The sequence below is a fragment of the Fusarium sambucinum genome, chromosome II (assembly GCF_050947815.1).
Source record: "Fusarium sambucinum isolate potato_lamoka chromosome II, whole genome shotgun sequence".
Classification (NCBI taxonomy): Eukaryota; Fungi; Ascomycota; class Sordariomycetes; order Hypocreales; family Nectriaceae; genus Fusarium; species Fusarium sambucinum.
The window spans coordinates 9,150,746-9,168,758 of record NC_139293.1 but is presented as its reverse complement, the minus strand read 5'-3'; the positions used below and the strand labels follow the sequence as shown (position 1 = coordinate 9,168,758).

Genomic DNA, 18,013 nt, shown 5'->3' with positions numbered 1-18,013 from the left:
GAGACGGAACATTGCGTCAGGTAAAGACAGGGGAGTGAACGATGGCAAGATAGCAACGCGATATTCAGAATTCATAAGGGATCAAGCTACGAGTTGTTGATGACAGAGCTAGTACTAGACAAGGCAAGATACTTATCTTGCATGGAACTATCTTACAAATGAACTTTTTACCATAGGGGCCTAGCCATAGCAATACCTAGCCTCAATTGACGCTTCCTGTCGCGCCGGCGAGACATTGTCAATTCTTGTATTGCCTATGTAAACATAGATAACTCAACGAATTTAAGTGAAAGGTTAACGTGGTCGGAAGCTTTGGGGGACTGTGATTGGGCTCATCGATAGATGCGCTATCAAGCTAGATAGACAGTTCTTGTAGCTCTACCATTATTATTTTTACCCTTTGATATTTTTTTCAATATTTCGTTATATATAGAATTGTTGCATTAATAACCACTGTGTCACTTGTTTGAGTCTCGTTGCTGCAAGTGGATGTAACAGTCAAAATAGCTATGTTTAACATTGTATTCGAGGATACCATCACTCTACTATACCATCACTCTACTTTCGAAACAAGCAGGGGCTTAATGATACGAACATTTTACTCTGAATTGAGAATCGATATTGGATAAAACTATTAATTGACTTGATAGTCCATGATGGGCTATTCATCTAAATAACATCTGTATCTATCACCTAAACAGTCTTGACACCAGCGTTCTTCAGGAGCGTGGCAAGCTCAGCTCGGTGCTCGCTAGCCACCGCGACGAATGGCTTGCGGACGTCACCTGCATTCCATCCTCGGATGTCCATGCCTAACTTCAGAGCTGCAGCGTATCCGTGACCCTCAAAGAATTTGCAAATTGGCCAGATCTTGTCCCAGATCTTACGACCTTTGACAAGGTCATTCTCAACACCAATCGCATTCCAGAGTTCAACCGATAGCTCAGGGATAACGTTGGTGGCACCCCATACCGAACCCTTTGCTCCAGCAGCGAGACCATAAAAGGTAAGGGTATCCCAACCGTTAAAGGCAGTAATCTTGTCTTGTCCCAAAAGGAGCTCTGTAAGGGCAGGGGCGTTGCCAGAGGTATCTTTGAGGTATTTAACACCGACCTCGGAGAGGGAAGCCAATTGTTGGGGCTCGAGGTTTGTACCGGTGATGCTTGGGATATTGTAGTAGAGGAGAGGCAATTTGCTAGCCTCGTGGATAGCCTTAAAGTACTCCTTCAACTCAGCCAAGTTGGGAGCCTCGTAGAATGGAGGAAGAACCATAAGTGCTGCAGCCCCGGCCCTGGCGTGGTGTGTAGCTAGCTCGATACCATCATGTGTCGAAAGTGCACCAACACCAGCCACAACAGGAACTCGTCCGTCGGCGGCTTTAATAACAGCTTCAATGAGAGACTTACGCTCGTCGAATGACAAAGTCGTAAACTCTCCACTGCTGCCGCCGGGAACAATGCCATGGACCCCACAGTCAATCATGCGGTTGACGTGTTTGTTGAGATTGGCGTAGTCGATTGAACCGTCAGCCTTGAAAGGTGTAACGAGAGCAACCAGAATGCCCGTGAGCGCTTGAGGTGCCATTTTGATATTTGTAAAAAGTTTGGTTTGAAAGATGAAAAGGTACTGAATGTGTTTTAGAAGATTGTGTTCTGCTCTCAAAAAAATGAACTAACGTACTTCCAAGTTCATTTATATATGAAGTTCATTTTTTAGATGCGGTGCACATGATGCGTTGAAGAAACTGACTGTGTTCGTGGCTTACTAGCTTCGAAAAAACGCTGTAAGAGGCAGGTTTTCACCGTCACTGACAAACTGCAACCATGACAAAGAATGATATCTTCTCGGAGAGTATGAATTATCGCTCTATCACATTCTTTACCTATTTAGAATGTTACTTATTCGAAATGGCTTAGGTTGGTTACATCAATACCATAAGATATGTCTTCTGTCTAGGGTGGCTATTGCGGGGTTCATGACATAGTCAAGTTAGATAAGCCATGGAAATTCATGCTTTAGGAAGGCTTAAGCGGATTCGCTTCCGCGCCCTCTGCTAATCTGTGGCAGGGTCTATATAACTGATACTTGTTTCCGGTGAAACCTGCCCAATAACGATGAGTTAGTAACCATCCCAATCAATCCCATTACAATGCGATGTAGAGTTAGAATTAATATTAAAAAGAACGTAAAGACATGTTGTGTTTTTTGTTCTTTCGCATACAGTTATCACATATTCAGTCAACCCTTTACACTGCTCAATCACCCTTCTTCTTTTAGACTTGGAATTATATACACAATGGCGGCTCTCAAAGTTGATTTGCAGGCCCCTAACGGAGCGAAGTATACTCAACCTATCGGTTTATTTATCAACAACGAGTTCGTGCCCTCTTCGAGTGGAAAGAAACTTACAAGCATCGATCCTGCGTCAGTGCACCCTAAGCATTTTCTATTATAGAACTTAATGGTTAACTCCCAGCATTTAGTACTGAGAACGAAATTGCCACAGTCGAAGCCGCTGACGGAAAAGACGTGGATACGGCTGTCAAAGCTGCAAAGGCTGCTTTCAAAGACTGGAGGAATGTCGAGTGTTCGGAGCGTGGGCGCCTTATGGCCAAGCTCGCCGACCTGATCGAGGCCAAGAGAGAGGTGTTTGCTACAATCGACGCTTGGGACAATGGTAAGCTTTGATCGTTATGGTTTCGGTCAATGGTTCTCATTCTTACACGTTTTTAGGAAAAACCTACGCTGAGGCGATTGATGGTGACCTCGTTGAAGCTGTCGGCGTGATTCGCTATTTCGCCGGCTGGGCAGATAAGATTTTTGGTCAAACTATCAGCACGACTAGCCAGAAGTTTGCTTATACACTTCGACAACCTATTGGAGTCGTTGCACAAGTTATCCCTTGGAACTACCCTCTGTGTATGGCTACAGTAAGTATATCACACTGCTTCTTGGCTCACAACCTAGCTAATGACCCACTAGTGGAAGCTTGGTCCTGCTCTAGCCTGTGGTAACACAGTTGTTATCAAGGCAGCTGAACAGACACCGCTTAGTATCCTCCTTCTAGGCCAACTTATTAAGGAGGCTGGGTTTCCGGCTGGCGTCGTCAATATTCTGAACGGCCCTAGTGGCGAAACCGGTTCATCCCTAGTATCCCATCCTCTAGTCGATAAGGTTGCTTTCACTGGCTCAACTGCTACTGGCGCAAAGATCATGCGTACTGCCTCGGAAATGCTCAAGAACGTCACGCTTGAGACTGGAGGAAAGTCCCCGTTATTGGTTTTCGATGATGCGGACATCGAACAAGCCGTGAACTGGTCTCATTTCGGGATTATGTCTAACCAGGGCCAAATCTGCACTGCAACATCTAGAATTCTGGTACAAGAAAGCATCTATGACGATTTTGTCCAGAAGTTCATTCAAAGAGTCAAAACTACCAGCGTCGTCGGTAATCAGTGGGATAAGGGGGTATACCAAGGTCCCCAAGTTTCGAAGGCCCAGTATGACCGGGTCCTTGAATATATTGATATCGGAATCACCGAGGGAGCGAACCTTGCATTAGGAGGCCATCCGTAAAAGGTTGGCAAGGGTAAGGGCTTCTTCATAGAACCAACAGTCTTTGCGGATATAAAGCCTTCGGCTCGGATTAACCGTAAGGAGATCTTTGGACCTGTGGTAGTTATTACTAAGTTCAAAACTGAAGAGGAGGCAGTTGACTTAGCTAATGACACTACTTATAGTCTTGGATCAGCTGTTTTTACAACTGACCTAGAGAGGGCGCACCGAGTATCAGGCAATATCGAGGATGGCATAGTTTGGGTAAACAGCAGCCAGGATTGCAATCCTAGGGTGCCTTTTGGTAGCGTTAAATAAAGCGGTATTGGTAGGGAACTGGGCGAAGCTGGACTTGAGGCATACTCCCAGATTAAAGCTGTCCATATCAATATGGGTAATAGGCTGTAAGCGCAGGGTTAGGCAGGAATTGTAGTTAGTGATAAATTGAATTGAAATTTCCCTTTCGTACGACTGCTTGTTTATTATGATACACCATCTCCAGGCAGGGCTCTCTATTTCCACTCTCTTTGTAGATCATGTAGCAAGACTCCATCCTTATTTATCCAACAAACTCCTTTATAAAAAGAGAGGGCTAAAAGGGTGTTAAATACGAGCCAATACAACGAGGTGAATATATTGAGGTATACTGTATATCTAGATATTACGTTAAATGTTTTAAGTAATGCGGTGGGAGATTGTTACCTTCCACTAACCTTGGATTATAACACGTAATGTCTGATCTCGGCAGTTGATTGAAAAGGTAAGTTCTTAGTATATTCGTAGCATTTCCCCACTAAACTAAGTTGTTAGGGGTTGCAAGGTATAACGGAAATTCGGATATGGTAGGACAAATGAGGCCAATGGAAAGTTTGTCAGATCTGTCATTCCGGTTCCGAAATTCATATCCTCCGGAATAGCCCTGTTTCCTAAAATCAGAAGCAGCAATAGCATGTCCGTGCCTCCAACTAGTGGACGATCATGATTCCGTTCTACGCTAAGAAATGACTGACGGTGAAAGGGGATGATCTGCGTATGCAAGAACCCTCTCCTTCACTTGGTGAACTGGTTTGGAGGGAGGGAAAGCAAACAACGTGTCGACCATCTATTGTCAATTGTATATAGTTTATCTAATAATATCTATGTGTGCCAATATGGAGAAGTGAGTAGCTGTTATTAATGTTCTACGATGAGTAGATGTCGTCTCTTCTCACCAAGACGATTCATTTGAGCTGATTTCTTGGACTTGACGTGCATAGACATTCTAGCAACTAGGAATATGGCGCTTAGTCTTTTGAAATGCCGCTTACTAACAGCGGAAGGAAAGTCGTCATTGGGTACTAATAATAGTCTGAAGGATTGGTATCTTCCGTATGGCCTAGGTATACCCCTGACAGCATAAACATTCGGACGTGTGGTCATAATAGAAGTAGCCTTTGGGGGCGAGAAGATAGGGGCGCAGTAACAGCCTCAAGGCTTAAGAGTTCCTGGAGATGACGTTGCGTCATTGGCCTTGAGGTAATATAAAAAGAGAATATCCGTCAGAAGGGGATGAAAATCAAAACCAGCAATCTTTCATTTAAGCATCTTGCAGACACACTACAAATACTCTTATCCTATATCTAACTTCTTTTACATTCTCCACAATCTTGCCAGAAGCTGACTACCTTAATCGATGCAAACATGAGTCCCCCACTCATTCTGCTATCTTGGGTTCTACTCCTGGGATTTACCTCTGTAAAACCAGCCTACGCAACTGTTGCCAAGGCAAGTGTGCCAACCGTCACCATCCGAAACGGCACATTGATTGGAGCCTTCAATGCTCAGTTCCAACAGGACTTCTTTCTGGGCATCCCATATGCTGCACCGCCTGTCGGACCACTTCGCCTCCAGAAGCCATCCGCTGCAGAAGGATGGACTGGTAACAAGAAGGCGACTGAATACTCACCACGATGCATGTGGAATTCTCTCAACCTGATTGGTTTCAGTCAGAACACAACTGATCCTATGGACGAAGACTGCTTGTACCTCAATTTTATCCGACCCTCTGGTACCCAGGCAGGCGACAAGTTGCCTGTCCTTGTGTGGATCCATGGTGGCGGGTTTCACGAGGGTAGTGCTCGTGATGGCAGAAACAACGGAACCTTTCTCGTCGAAACGTCTAAGAAAATGAAAACACCGATCTTATTTGTTACCTTTAATTATCGTCTCGGTGCTTTCGGCATCCTCCCAGGCAACGAAATCGAAAGATCTGGTCTGGCGAATTTAAACCTTCAAGACTAACGACAAGCCCTCAAGTGGATCCAGGAGAATATCGCTACCTTCGGCGGTGACTCTTCTCGTGTTACTATAATGGGAGAGTCGGTTGGAGGCCTCTCAGTTGGTTTTCACCTTTTTGCATATGGTGGTAGGGATGAGAGGCTTTTTAGTGGTGCAATTGCTCAAAGTGGCGGTCCCCCTTTGACTATCGCAACGACTCGTAATTCTAAAGAGAGGGAAGCCGATTTCCAAGAGGTTCTTGAACAAGCAGGGTGTTTAAACAGTACACAACCTCTTGCCTGCCTTCGGGAAGTTCCAGCCAATATTTTGTTACAGGCTGGCCAGAAATTGCCAACTCGTATAACCGTTGATGGCGATATGGTCGGCAACTTAAGCGCCCAGTTACGAGAAGGTCGCTTTGTCCGAGTTCCTCTTATGATTGGAACGACAAGGAACGAATGTACTTCCTTTCTTCAGCTGGAGGTCAAGGAGCCCATCAGTACTGAAGGAGAGCTCAGACATTTCATTGGAACTTCTTTGAGCAAGCGAGGCATTTCCAACGAGTCCATCCAACGTTGGCCAGAGCTTTATCAGGATGAGATTGAGAACCCTTCCGAGGGAGGTTTAGGCACCGTCCTTCCAAATCCAGATGAACAATATGGCTCTCAATATGGTAGGGCAACTCTTTGGATGGGGGATATGATATTTGCGACCAACCGTCGCCTGTCGAACCAAGCATGGGCACATTATGGGGTTCCAAGCTACAGCTTTCTTTTTGATACTGTAACTGCTACCACGGATCCAAAAACACTGGGGGCTGCTCACTTTCAGGAAATGCCTTATGTGTTTGGTAATACACAGGGCGTCGGCTACGATGAGGACCCTTTCCCGTCTAACATAGCCGAACGTCAGAAGCATTATAAGCTTGCAGAGATCATGAGCCGAATGTGGATCAGCTTCGTAACCACCGGGTCACCCAACTCTCATCAGAGTACGTGTTTGCCCTTTTTTACGACAAAGATTTCATGTTCAAGATGTACTGACGTCTATAGTAGAATCGGACCTTGACGTCAATTGGCCAGAATATTCGAGGGACAAGCCTCAAAACATAGTATTCAGCGCTTCGCGGGGAACTCACTTACAATCTGATACGTGGCGAGCCGAGGCTATAGATATGATAGCTGAGACTTATGGCGCCCTGTGAGATAGAAGGCATTCAAGCTTCCAGATACGAAACATCAATCATCTTCTATCTAACAAAGGGGGGTTTCTCTCTCTTTCTACATAGAACATGGGATATCTTGGATCATGCGGGGTACAACTGGGTGTGTTTCCTGAATTTAGTGGCCTAAATAGTAAAGCCTCCATAACGCAAACTGAATTCATCAAGGCTTCAATACCCTATCATTTAGTTCATCTCTGCTCACGATCGTGAATTAATATGTCTCTCTTCAGAACGGGCAACAGAATATGAGGTTTCTCTAGAACTAGTTCGATACAATATAACTTAGACTAACTATGACAGATACTTCGGGTAACAAGCAAACAGCTACGATTGCTTTTTCCGAGATGATCCTCATAATATATGGACTTGCACCAATCGTCTTGCAGACGGCCACCTAATTTTCCTTCAGTGTGTGTTATGAACCTTGACTTGAATGCTATTTGAGCATGGCTTGGGTATGGCGGCAAAGTAATTGTACAAGAACTTTACGTCGATGTCATCCGTTTTATAGATATGTATTCTAAAGGGTTTTTGCTGCGAGGTCCATACTTTGCTCTGCCTTTGCCATGTTTATGCACAAGTACTGGCTTGAAATCTAGTTAATTGACAAGAGGTAGTTACGGCGCATAGAAAACTCTTAGCCCAGCCATCTTTCCGACCTAAAGGTCCACGGGTTAGGGAAGATATCCTCATCCATGTATATCAAGGTCTACATAATCGTTGGTATACCCTCTGGTACATTATATGTTATGGCCTCTATCTACATGACATCTTAATACGGTAGCCGATTAAGTTCTTCCAGGGTTCCCAATTAACCTTCTTTTGGCTCTTTTCTTAAGTGCTTCATAATGTAAGGGTATGCGAGGATATGGTAGTGAGCGATGGGGGAGGTACCTAAAGTATATTCCAAGGTCTGTGCCTAAACCTAGCGAGGATAGCGCGCCGGGAATGCACTCGAACTGATGCTTTCCTACTAGCTTCAATCGCATGTGGCCAAGTTGCGAAATGTCAGGTGTTACGAGACAATTTGCCAACTTCATTGAACTAGTTCGACATGGATATTGTGAGCAATTAATGATTCAAGGTGAATGATCTAGAGACAGTCCGAGGCTATTCGAAACCATAGAGTTGGCAGCCTGTGACACCCAGCATTACCCGCGATGTTGAGTTGGTAGTTCACTTAAGTTATCGGTCCGAATATCTTAGCATGCCGGTCGGCGTAACTACCCGCCTCACGGGCTCTCTTTCCTGAGAAACCCTGCATGGTTATGTCGGGTCCAACGACTAAATCGGTGCTGCAAAAGGGGTCAGACTATTTTAATATCAGCGGCATATACTTTTCCCCGTTTACTAGTACAACAATCTTCTTAATGGCCCGTTTAGAAAGAAAATAACAATCCGGCACTAAATAAAGCTTGACCTAAAAAGGGCAAGTTTCCGATCGGTATCCCTAGTCAAGCGCAGCAGCATTGACGCAAATCTTCACTGTAGATGAGTTGCCATGTATTGTAGAAAAGGACATCAGCAAAAAGATTCCACTGGCTTAATTACCATTGTAGAATCAACATACAAGTGCGCACCTGGCTGATCGATGCGATAACTAAGAAAGTGGCAGAGGTGATGGAGGCAGCTTCGGCTTCGCCCGCTCAGTGATGTGTTAGTGCACATTAGCAGACGATGGAACTGTCATCTTGGTAGATCAAATGGGTAGTAAAGTGTAGATGTTAATTACGACATACACCCGCCGCCTAACAGAGTTGGTAAATGATTGTGCTAGCTTGAGCGGATCCGTAATTATCTACACCTGAGATTTTGCTATGTTAATTGCTATGCGATTAAATAGGGAATCTAGCGTTTCCCATGAGTCATAAACCTAACCGGAGTACAGCTCGCTTTAGGAATAGTAGGAGAAAGAATCTTTTTTACCGCCTGTATTAGTCAAACTCCACCACGTGCTTATTGCGAAAGTCTTTTCCGCGGTGAAGTCTATAATTTTATAGGCTAGCCGGAGAAATAAAAATTAGCAGGCATCGGATTTTATTCGAGTCCAGGCGTTATAGAGTTAAGCCGCGGCATAATAAAATTTTCATTAGCAGGAATAGCAAATATGTAGCAAAAGCATTTAATATAAAATTAAATTCTACCGTTTCGCATATAATGGTTATACAGGCATATCAATCCTTGCTCGTGTTTGCATCAACAATAGCAATGCTATTACAAGTTATTTTCTTAGACTACGCTATTCTACAGAAATCTATTAGGCATAGCTCTAACGGCGTCCTAAATCAATATCGTCAAATTGACCGCCCCTATTCTGAACACAAGGCACATATTTGTATGACTAAAACCTAAGAGCTTAGTCGGTATCCTAAACTATTTACTTTACACCCGATGGCGGAAGGACATGTATTCTAGACTTTCGCTATTTCCAATAGTTAAGGTTCTGCCGCGGAAGTTTGAGGAAGGACGTTCTTGGTGATGCGCCATATAATGTCATATGGCATCACCATCGCGTCCGAAAATGTCCTGAGATATCTGCATTTCCGCGGCGACGGCGCTGTCCTTGAAAACATACGTCTTGGCCAGCAATGTCAGATGATCAGATCGTGATCTAGCCAGGAATGCCATGTAAGCAGCCCGAAAGTGTATTCGCTTTGTCTCGGTCTGCCGCCCGGTGTTATGACGAGTACAACCCTTGAATTATCATACGATCTGGAGTCATCATTTGTAATGCCCGCACCCTCCATGACATTGTCACATGAGATATTAGCTACTAATGTTCCAGCATGTATGCCGCCGGATTAACCGGAAGGATGAATTAATTCGTTAGAATGTTTGGGGGCAAGCCATTGATATGGCTCTACAGCTTAGCTAATTGACCAATCGGTAGAAGTGAATTACAGTCATATTTCAGGTGTTATACCAGCTGGTCCATATAAGACCAAAATGTAATCCGCATCTTTATGTCCCGATGCCAGGGAAATTTAATCATTGCAAGATTATACTACCAACGTCCAATCTTGCTAAACGCTTTCTCTTTGGAGCCTAATTTTCACCAAGAAAACAAGATTATTCTATCGAATTACCGCCACAATGTCTTCCGATCCGCCAATGTTCCCTTTCCAGCGCGCCTCAGGCTCTGAACCGCCTGCAGAGTTTGCCCAGCTTCGCACCACGAATCCCGTCTCTCAGGTGAAGCTCTTCGATGGCAGCCTTGCATGGCTGATAACCAAACATAAAGATGTCACTTTTGTCGCTACATCTGATAAGCTGTCCAAGGTGGGAAATTCCGAGGCATCGCGTGATGGGGCATGTCATTAATCAAATTTGTACTTAGGTTCGTACACGTACTGGGTTTCCGGAATTGGGGCCAGGGGGGAAACAAGCCGCTAAAGCAAAGCCCACCTTCGTGGATATGGATCCGCCGGATCACATGCATCAACGGTATGTTGCACCGTGGATCGAAACTCATATCGCTTAAGCTTATTCTTATGCAAGGAGTATGGTGGAACCACTTTTCACAGCTGAAGCTGTTGAAGGTCTTCAACTATATATGCAAAAGGTAGTGGATGAACTTCTGGCTAAAATGGAAAGTAAGGGCTGTGTCAATGGCCCAGTCGACCTGGTGAAGGAATTCGCGCTCCCAGTACCCTCATATGTAGGTCCTAGGCCACCCGCTTGAGAATGTTCCAGGTTGTGACTGACAAACACAAGATCATTTACACTATTCTTGGAGTACCCTTCGAAGACCTTGAGTATCTTACAAACCAGAATGCCGTTCGAACAAACGGTAGTTCTACGGCCCGAGAAGCGTCGGATGCTAACCGGTGGGCATTATATGGACGAAGTTCATGGATTCGATTCTAACAAGAAGTAGAGGTCTACTTGATTACCTCGGCAATTTGGTGGAGAAGCGACTACAAGAGCCTCAGAACGACCTCATCAGCAAGCTCTGCTACGAACAGGTCAAGCCTGGTAATATAGAGAAGTCTGACGCAGTACAGATCGCCTTTTTGCTTCTTGTTGCAGGCAATGCCACCATGGTCAATATGATCGCATTAGTGGGTGAAGATGTTTCCCTGTCGCGGTACATTACTAATAGGCTTAGGGAGTCGTTACCCTGGCCCAACACCCAGACCAGCTCTTTCAGTTGAAATCCGATCCTTCACTCGCACCGAAATTCGTTGAAGAGCTTTGTCGTTACCATACTGCATCTGCGCTCGCTATTAAACGAACTGCCAAGGAGGATGTTCATATTGGCGGAAAGGTAAAGGCTAGAAGCTTTTGAAATGTTCAGACATTGACCGTTCCACTAGTTGATCAAGGCAAACGATGGCATCATTGCTTCAAACCAGTCAGCCAACCGAGATGAGGATATCTTCGAAAATCCCGATCAGTTCAACATTCACCGCAAATGGCCAGCTCAAGAACCTCTTGGCTTTGGCTTTGGCGATCATCGATGCATTGCGGAGCATCTTGCTAAGGCTGAGCTCACAACCGTGTTCGGTACGTAATCAAATCATGCCCAGTATCTCAAGGTGGAACGTTTCTCATCATTACTAGCCACCCTTTACCAAAAGTTTCCAAATTTGAAAGTTGCGATCCCACTTTCAGAAGTGAACTACTCTCCACTGAGCAAGGACGTTGGTGTTGTTGATCTTCCAGTAACATTCTAATCTAATATAGCCTGTGCTGCACGGATTGGATTAGTTGCTGGCGCCTCGCCGTTGCTTGGGCAATGAATGATTGACTAAATTCGATATGATGGTTCATTTGTAGCATATGAATCGAGGTATCATAAGGTCAACAACCTTGAAGAATGGAGTAATTCTAAACAAGCCGTGTACAACAGTGGTGACAGTTCACACGGCTAATACGGCTATCACGGGCTATAAAAGTGGTTAAGGAGCCCTCATGAATCGGTCGTGAGCCGAAGACAATTGAGTCGTTCGTGGGCTGCTGTAGTGGGAGGACAAATCGTCTCCGTGAGCTCTTAGCATTTTACAAGCATGAACATCGTCTGAAAACCCGTAAATTATGGGATTAAAGTATGTATCTAGCATATCTTTTGAACAAGACAGTGTCAATGTGTGTGCCTCGAGTTAGGTCTCCATGCAATCAGTTGCTCTCTCTACGCCGGATAAATAATGCCTTACGACCTGATTACTTCTATTTGTCTTTGGCTCTAAGTATGTTACTTCTAATACAATGCTTCTATTTTGATTACTTCCAAAAACTGAACAACATTAGTTTATGTGATGATTTACATTAAACAAGCCGCCTGAATAGCATTAACATAAATTTGGCGATCCTGCCTCCTGACTTGCTACCGCACAAACGCCACCACTGATCCTCAGATAACAAATCGAGGCATTACTTTTGCTTGTGGAGTTGGCTATAAACATCCCTTTGGAAATCGACGATTAAAGGAGCAATGCGTGGGTCAGAGGCTGGAAGTACTTGAGTGGCAAGTCAGCCACAAACTCCTTTCGTCGTGTCAATAAACTCTGGTTGTTAGTGCCGTCAATTTTCCCTGAAGGTATGTCTGGTCCTCACTCACCCAAAAATGATTCGGTGCGCCACTCCTTATCATTGTCGAGGGACCCCTGGCCCCGTTTTGCGATTTACTGACTAGAATGCTGCCTAGGCCCCAGTTGAAGCTGTCGCTTAGGTCGAAATCGCCGATAGCCCAGATTAGGTTTGACTTTTTGTCCTGTAAAGCTCCCTGGCTAAGATCTAGTTTAACTATCTTGCAGTTAAAGCTCTATATCTGGCGATCTTGTCCAAGACGGTTCTGCAATAACTCGCTTTTATAACAGATAAGACCTAGAGCTCGCAGTGGCGCAGTTCTTCTCGAACCTAGGAAGACCGTGCAATTTGCAGCTCCGACAAATACCAATTCTGAATGGCCCGCACATCATAGCTTAGAGCCACAGTGTCGAATATGTCCAGATGCTTCTTAGCCAAAGTCCCATCGTTCGACAAGCGGCCAACCCATTTGCCATGCTTCCTAGCAGCTGCCACGATCTTCTCGATTGCGTTGACAAACTCAGGCTCATCGCCTTTTGCAGGGACGTAGCCCAGAATTGAAAGAGCAAGGTCGTTGGGACCTATGAAGAGCATATCTATATTGATGTTAGACACCGGATTCGATAGTTGATTAGCGAATCAAATGACTTACCAACACCAGGCACGGCGCATATAGCATCAACATTTTCAACACCCGACTTGGATTCAATTTGCAGACAAGTAATAATGGTCTCATTAGCTGTGGCCATATACGTTGGGATATCAACCCCGAACGCAAAACCAGGAAACGCTGAGCCTTGCCCTCTTAGACCTTGAGGGGGAAACTTGGCGTATTGAACCACATTCCTAGCGTCTTCAGCCGTATTAATCATGGGTATAATAATGCCATGAGCACCAGCATCTAACGCGCGCTTGATCAAATCTGCATGGGTCATTCTAACACGAACAAGTGGAGAAATGCCCTGAGATGAGATGGCGGTAACTGCATCGTGCATAGAATCGTCGCTGATATGTCCATGCTCGCAGTCAATAATCACAGCGTCTACGCCAGTAGATGCTACCAGTTGAGCTGTTCGAACGGACGGCAGACCTAAAAAGGTCATTATTGGTCCCGACTCAGCGCGAAGAGCGTTGAGGAGACGTAACCGCGGGTTCTTAACGGTGGTTGTATGAGCTGAGGCATGCGACATGGTGCGGGATGTTGCATAGCAAGATTGATGATGACAAGGTACAGAGTGAGAGTGACGGACTGTTGATAATACGTGAAGACGAGAGGGTTACTTGTAATGTGTAGAGTCTGTAGTAAAATTATACATGACCAAATTCAGATAGTATGTACCATAAACACGACAACTCGGCGTACGTCCTGATGGCCGACCAAGTACGTATACCTCCAGTGAAGCGGAAATATTAGCCTGGCGATTGGCCCACTTTGATCTAGGTAGAGTTTGGTTTTTTGATCTGGAAGCCTCCAATGACTTGGCCTCTCAATCGGCGACATTTTTATTCCCGAGTCGTCAACCGGCGTCCGTACGTCTTGCCGGAAAGGCCGATGTCGGGTTTCTCTATCATCCCCAAAGTCATTGTATAAGTCATCATGGCACCCGATGAAATTACCTTTACTTACTTTGCTCTCGATAGAAACCCTTCCTCTAACTGCGGAAAAAAGAAACAGCCAGCAGAAACGATGTCATTCCTTACCGACATTCCACCTACCCAGCCGGACGCGGCCTTTGCTCTGGTAGCAGACTTCAAAGCGGATACGAACGAGCATAAGGTCGACTTGTGTCCAGGGTTCTATCGCGATGATAACGCTAAACCATGGATACTTCTATCTGTCGCGCAGGTAATGCAAAACGAAATTAAGTTAAATAATGTCTCGAATACAAACTGACAACTTCCTACAGGCTAAAGAGCGAATACATGGGAATCCAAGTCTCGACCATGAGCATCTCCCTCTTGCTGGTCATCCAGGGTTACTTCTTGGTTCCCAAAAGCTTCTATTTGGCACAACCCGAGACCTGAAGCGCGTTGCGTCGATCCAGACAGTTTCAGGTACAGGCGCGAACCATATCGCTGCACAGTTTCTCGCAAACAAACTCGGGCCTAAAACAGTCTGGATCTCCAACCCAAGTTGGATCAACCACACGGAAATATGGAAACTTGCCGGCCCTCAAATTCAACAGCGGTTCTACCCGTACTATGATGCGGTACAACATAGGGTGGATTTTGAGGCGATGAAAGAAACTTTGCGTAGGGATGCGCGTGCTGGGGACATCATCATTCTACATGCATGCGCTCACAATCCTACGGGAGCAGACCTTACAACTGAGCAATGGAAGATCGTTGCAGAGATCTGTAAGGAGTTGGGTTTATTCGCGGTCTTTGATATCGCCTAGTGAGTTCCCTTTCTATCAACGGATAATGTTCTCAATTTGACCATCTTGTAGTCAAGGCTTTGCGTCTGGCGATCTTGTTCAAGACGCTTCCGCAATAACTCACTTCTATGACAGATCAGACCTAGAATTCGCAGTGGCGCAGTCCTTCTCAAAGAACTTTGGCTTGTATGGGGAGCGCATCGGGGTTCTTCACGTCGTAGCACTCGAAACCAAGACTGCCGCAAAGATCACACCGTTGCTAACTCAACTGTCACGAGCTGAGATTACGTCTTGTCCCTCCTACGGTGCAAGGATAGTAGCCGAGATTTTGAGTAATCCGAATCTTTACGAGCAATGGCTACGGGATCTGGTGACCATGAGTGAACGCATGAAAGGCATGCGCAAAGCTTTGTATCAGGGATTGCAACGCCGAGAAGTCAAGGGATCATGGGACTATCTGCTTACCGATGTGAGTAAACATACAACAGAAACCACTTGGGATTTTGCTAACGATGTTCACAGATCGGCATGTTTTCTATGACGGGACTTGCTCGCGCACAAGTCGATAAACTCAGAACGGACCATCACGTCTACCTTCTTCCCTCTGGGAGGTTGTCCGTGACCGGATGTGAGTGATAACTTCTCGTCTTTTACAAAATTCCTTGGACTAATAACTTTTTACAGTGACAAGTGGCAATGTAGATTATGTTGCGGAGGCTCTACTTGCTGTGCTAGGCAAGAATTAGCCTAAGGAGTCAACATGCTGAACTTTAGATAAAAGGGTAACGTATGTTTCTAAAGGACTTGAAGGTGATGGGATAAGACAATTGTACTCTTAGCTTTATAAAAGTTTCTTTATTGATCCTATGTTTTTTCTGATCTCTTACGCTCGATCCAAAGCCTTCTCAATTTCCTCCAGGTTTTCAACAAACGTTCATCTATTATTGATCCTATAGCAATAAGTTGTAGATGTTTCACTCGAGATCAACGAAATACCTCGTTACATCCATTGTGCATATCACCATTGAGAAGCACTTACCTTGTCTTTTTCATGCTGTAATCTGAAGTTATCGATTCAGGTCAAGCTTGCCGACTGTTTATGTATTTCCTATTGGTGGAGAATTCCATGTCTGATTTGTGATACTTGAGGTCGTGAATAGCGTGCTGGAGGGTGAGCTGCAATGTACTTAAATTGGTAAATTTATCGATTTGACGACCTATTAGGCCTCTCTTAATGCTGAGAACTCACAACTGTAGGTGATAATACACTCAAAGCCGTCTTCAATCATGACAAAGAATTAACACTCGTGGGAATGGTTCATTGACACAAACTCAGTATGGAATATCCCCACAGATGGTTGACTACAGGGAAGCTTGGACGCCGTTGTGGAACTACACGGCGAAGAAATTTAACGCCGATCCAATCGGCATCATCCGATTTGACCGCCATGGACTCGGCATTGTGTAAGCACAATCGGCATCAGCATCATTAACCGGCATAGACGACCAACTCATATCTACGATAAAAGGTTCACAGTAAACATGTAGTAGTGGTATATGATTGTTCTCCAGTATTCAATTCAAGACTCCCATATTCTCTTCTAACAACAACTATTTTAGTCTATCAAGATGTCAAGCACCATACTCGATCGACTTTCGGCGCTGGATACCAATACAGTATCTGACGCCTTGGATTTCCTCGGTCTCAAAGGTGCTACATATGGCCTTCGACCTCTTTGGGATTGTCCCAAGATCGTTGGCCGTGCCAGCACAATCCAATTGGGGCTCAAGAAAGAGAATGCTCCAGCCACAACACATCTGATCACACCCGTGATAGACGCTGTAACAACAAGCGACCGAGTTCTTGTTATCGCTGGTGGTGTCGAAGGGATCTCTTCCTGGGGCGACATCATTGCCAATGCCGCCAAGGCCAAGCACATCCGTGGATCCATCATCGATGGTATGAGTCGCGATATTGATGGAAGTCGAGACATCGGTTATCCTGTCTTTGGTCGCGGTGTGACTATGATCAGCGCGCGCAACAGATTGGTTCAGATCAATTCTGGTGTGCAGGTAGAGATGCGAGGTGTCAAGGTGGACGAGAACGACTATGTCGTTGCAGACAATTGCGGGACCGTTTTCATTCCAGCTGATCGTATCGAAGAGGTCCTGGAACTAGGCGAGCGCATCGATCATCGCCAGAACGACATGGTTCAAGAAGTTCGAAGGGGTCGCCCTGTGGCAGAGGTCATGCACGACAAGCAATTTGAAGCCATTGCATCTGCTACCCCCACATCTGATAAGCCTCGCAACCCTAAAGAGGCTACTCCCGAAGACCAAGAACTGGTTGCCCTATTCGCCGATTCAGACACCCCAGGGGTTTCAGACGCCCTTGACAAGTTGGGTATTCCCGGACAAGCATTCAACATCATGCCTCTTACCAATTACAAGAAGACCGTTGTTGGACCGGCTTTTACAGTTCGTTATGTACCTGCCAGTAACCCTCCTGGTAGCGTGGGTGACTTCATCGACGATGTGGCCATTGGCGACTTTGTGGTAATTGACAACAGTGGTCGTACAGACTGTACTGTTTGGGGAGATATCATGACTGAGTACGCCGGTCTACGTGGCATTGCGGGAACCGTCATCGACGGTGTGTGCCGTGATGTTGATCGTGCTATAAGCGACAACTACCCAGTTTTCACGTCTGGACACTGGATGCGCACAGGCAAGGATCGAGTCCAAGTCGGTGGTATTAATGAGTCGATCGGCGTGGGTAAAGTTCGTGTCAACACAAGAGACATTGTAGTAGCGGATGCAAATGGTGTTGTAATTGTACCGCGAGACAGGGCTCGTGAGGTCGCTGAACTGACTAAGACTATCGAGAAGAGTGAACAAGGTATTCGGGATATGATATCTAAGGGGTCCACGATCGCTGAAGCAAGAGAGAAGCTTAGCTATCACACCCTACAACGTCGAGAATAGATATTCAGAGTTAGTAAGCAGGGAGTTTCCCAACTCTGTAGTCTATAGTCAATGAAAATTAAAAGCATGAATTGATCAATTCTAT

At 45.3% G+C, this 18,013-nt stretch overlaps 8 protein-coding genes across 8 annotated transcripts; 6 read left to right on the top strand and 2 right to left on the bottom strand.

The window, feature by feature from the left end:
- Positions 1 to 693: 693 nt before the first annotated feature.
- Positions 694 to 1,584, bottom strand: FSST1_009962 (dihydrodipicolinate synthase family protein; the record flags this gene model as incomplete). Its single annotated transcript, XM_083226984.1, has 1 exon — positions 694 to 1,584. The coding sequence occupies one exon, from the start codon at positions 1,582 to 1,584 to the stop codon at positions 694 to 696; it is 891 nt and encodes a 296-aa protein (XP_083085923.1).
- A 712-nt stretch (positions 1,585 to 2,296) lies between these two features.
- Positions 2,297 to 3,963, top strand: FSST1_009961 (uncharacterized protein; the record flags this gene model as incomplete). Its single annotated transcript, XM_083226983.1, has 5 exons — positions 2,297 to 2,424; positions 2,484 to 2,677; positions 2,734 to 2,930; positions 2,983 to 3,500; positions 3,888 to 3,963. The coding sequence occupies 5 exons, from the start codon at positions 2,297 to 2,299 to the stop codon at positions 3,961 to 3,963; spliced, it is 1,113 nt and encodes a 370-aa protein (XP_083085922.1).
- A 1,272-nt stretch (positions 3,964 to 5,235) lies between these two features.
- FSST1_009960 (uncharacterized protein) lies at positions 5,236 to 5,835 on the top strand (the record flags this gene model as incomplete). Its single annotated transcript, XM_083226980.1, has 1 exon — positions 5,236 to 5,835. The coding sequence occupies one exon, from the start codon at positions 5,236 to 5,238 to the stop codon at positions 5,833 to 5,835; it is 600 nt and encodes a 199-aa protein (XP_083085921.1).
- A 69-nt stretch (positions 5,836 to 5,904) lies between these two features.
- On the top strand, positions 5,905 to 7,015 carry FSST1_009959 (uncharacterized protein; the record flags this gene model as incomplete). Its single annotated transcript, XM_083226979.1, has 2 exons — positions 5,905 to 6,802; positions 6,864 to 7,015. The coding sequence occupies 2 exons, from the start codon at positions 5,905 to 5,907 to the stop codon at positions 7,013 to 7,015; spliced, it is 1,050 nt and encodes a 349-aa protein (XP_083085920.1).
- Positions 7,016 to 10,129: 3,114 nt separating this feature from the next.
- FSST1_009958 (cytochrome P450) lies at positions 10,130 to 11,712 on the top strand (the record flags this gene model as incomplete). Its single annotated transcript, XM_083226978.1, has 8 exons — positions 10,130 to 10,315; positions 10,374 to 10,480; positions 10,535 to 10,694; positions 10,751 to 10,863; positions 10,914 to 11,097; positions 11,145 to 11,303; positions 11,353 to 11,542; positions 11,600 to 11,712. The coding sequence occupies 8 exons, from the start codon at positions 10,130 to 10,132 to the stop codon at positions 11,710 to 11,712; spliced, it is 1,212 nt and encodes a 403-aa protein (XP_083085919.1).
- A 1,183-nt stretch (positions 11,713 to 12,895) lies between these two features.
- FSST1_009957 (Pyruvate/Phosphoenolpyruvate kinase-like domain-containing protein) lies at positions 12,896 to 13,755 on the bottom strand (the record flags this gene model as incomplete). The annotated part of the gene is made up of 2 exons (XM_083226977.1): positions 12,896 to 13,161; positions 13,218 to 13,755. The coding sequence occupies 2 exons, from the start codon at positions 13,753 to 13,755 to the stop codon at positions 12,896 to 12,898; spliced, it is 804 nt and encodes a 267-aa protein (XP_083085918.1).
- A 497-nt stretch (positions 13,756 to 14,252) lies between these two features.
- Positions 14,253 to 15,689, top strand: FSST1_009956 (pyridoxal phosphate-dependent transferase; the record flags this gene model as incomplete). The annotated part of the gene is made up of 5 exons (XM_083226976.1): positions 14,253 to 14,411; positions 14,473 to 14,963; positions 15,016 to 15,412; positions 15,466 to 15,571; positions 15,628 to 15,689. The coding sequence occupies 5 exons, from the start codon at positions 14,253 to 14,255 to the stop codon at positions 15,687 to 15,689; spliced, it is 1,215 nt and encodes a 404-aa protein (XP_083085917.1).
- An 883-nt stretch (positions 15,690 to 16,572) lies between these two features.
- Positions 16,573 to 17,928, top strand: FSST1_009955 (ribonuclease E inhibitor RraA/Dimethylmenaquinone methyltransferase; the record flags this gene model as incomplete). The annotated part of the gene is made up of 1 exon (XM_083226975.1): positions 16,573 to 17,928. The coding sequence occupies one exon, from the start codon at positions 16,573 to 16,575 to the stop codon at positions 17,926 to 17,928; it is 1,356 nt and encodes a 451-aa protein (XP_083085916.1).
- Positions 17,929 to 18,013: the final 85 nt, after the last annotated feature.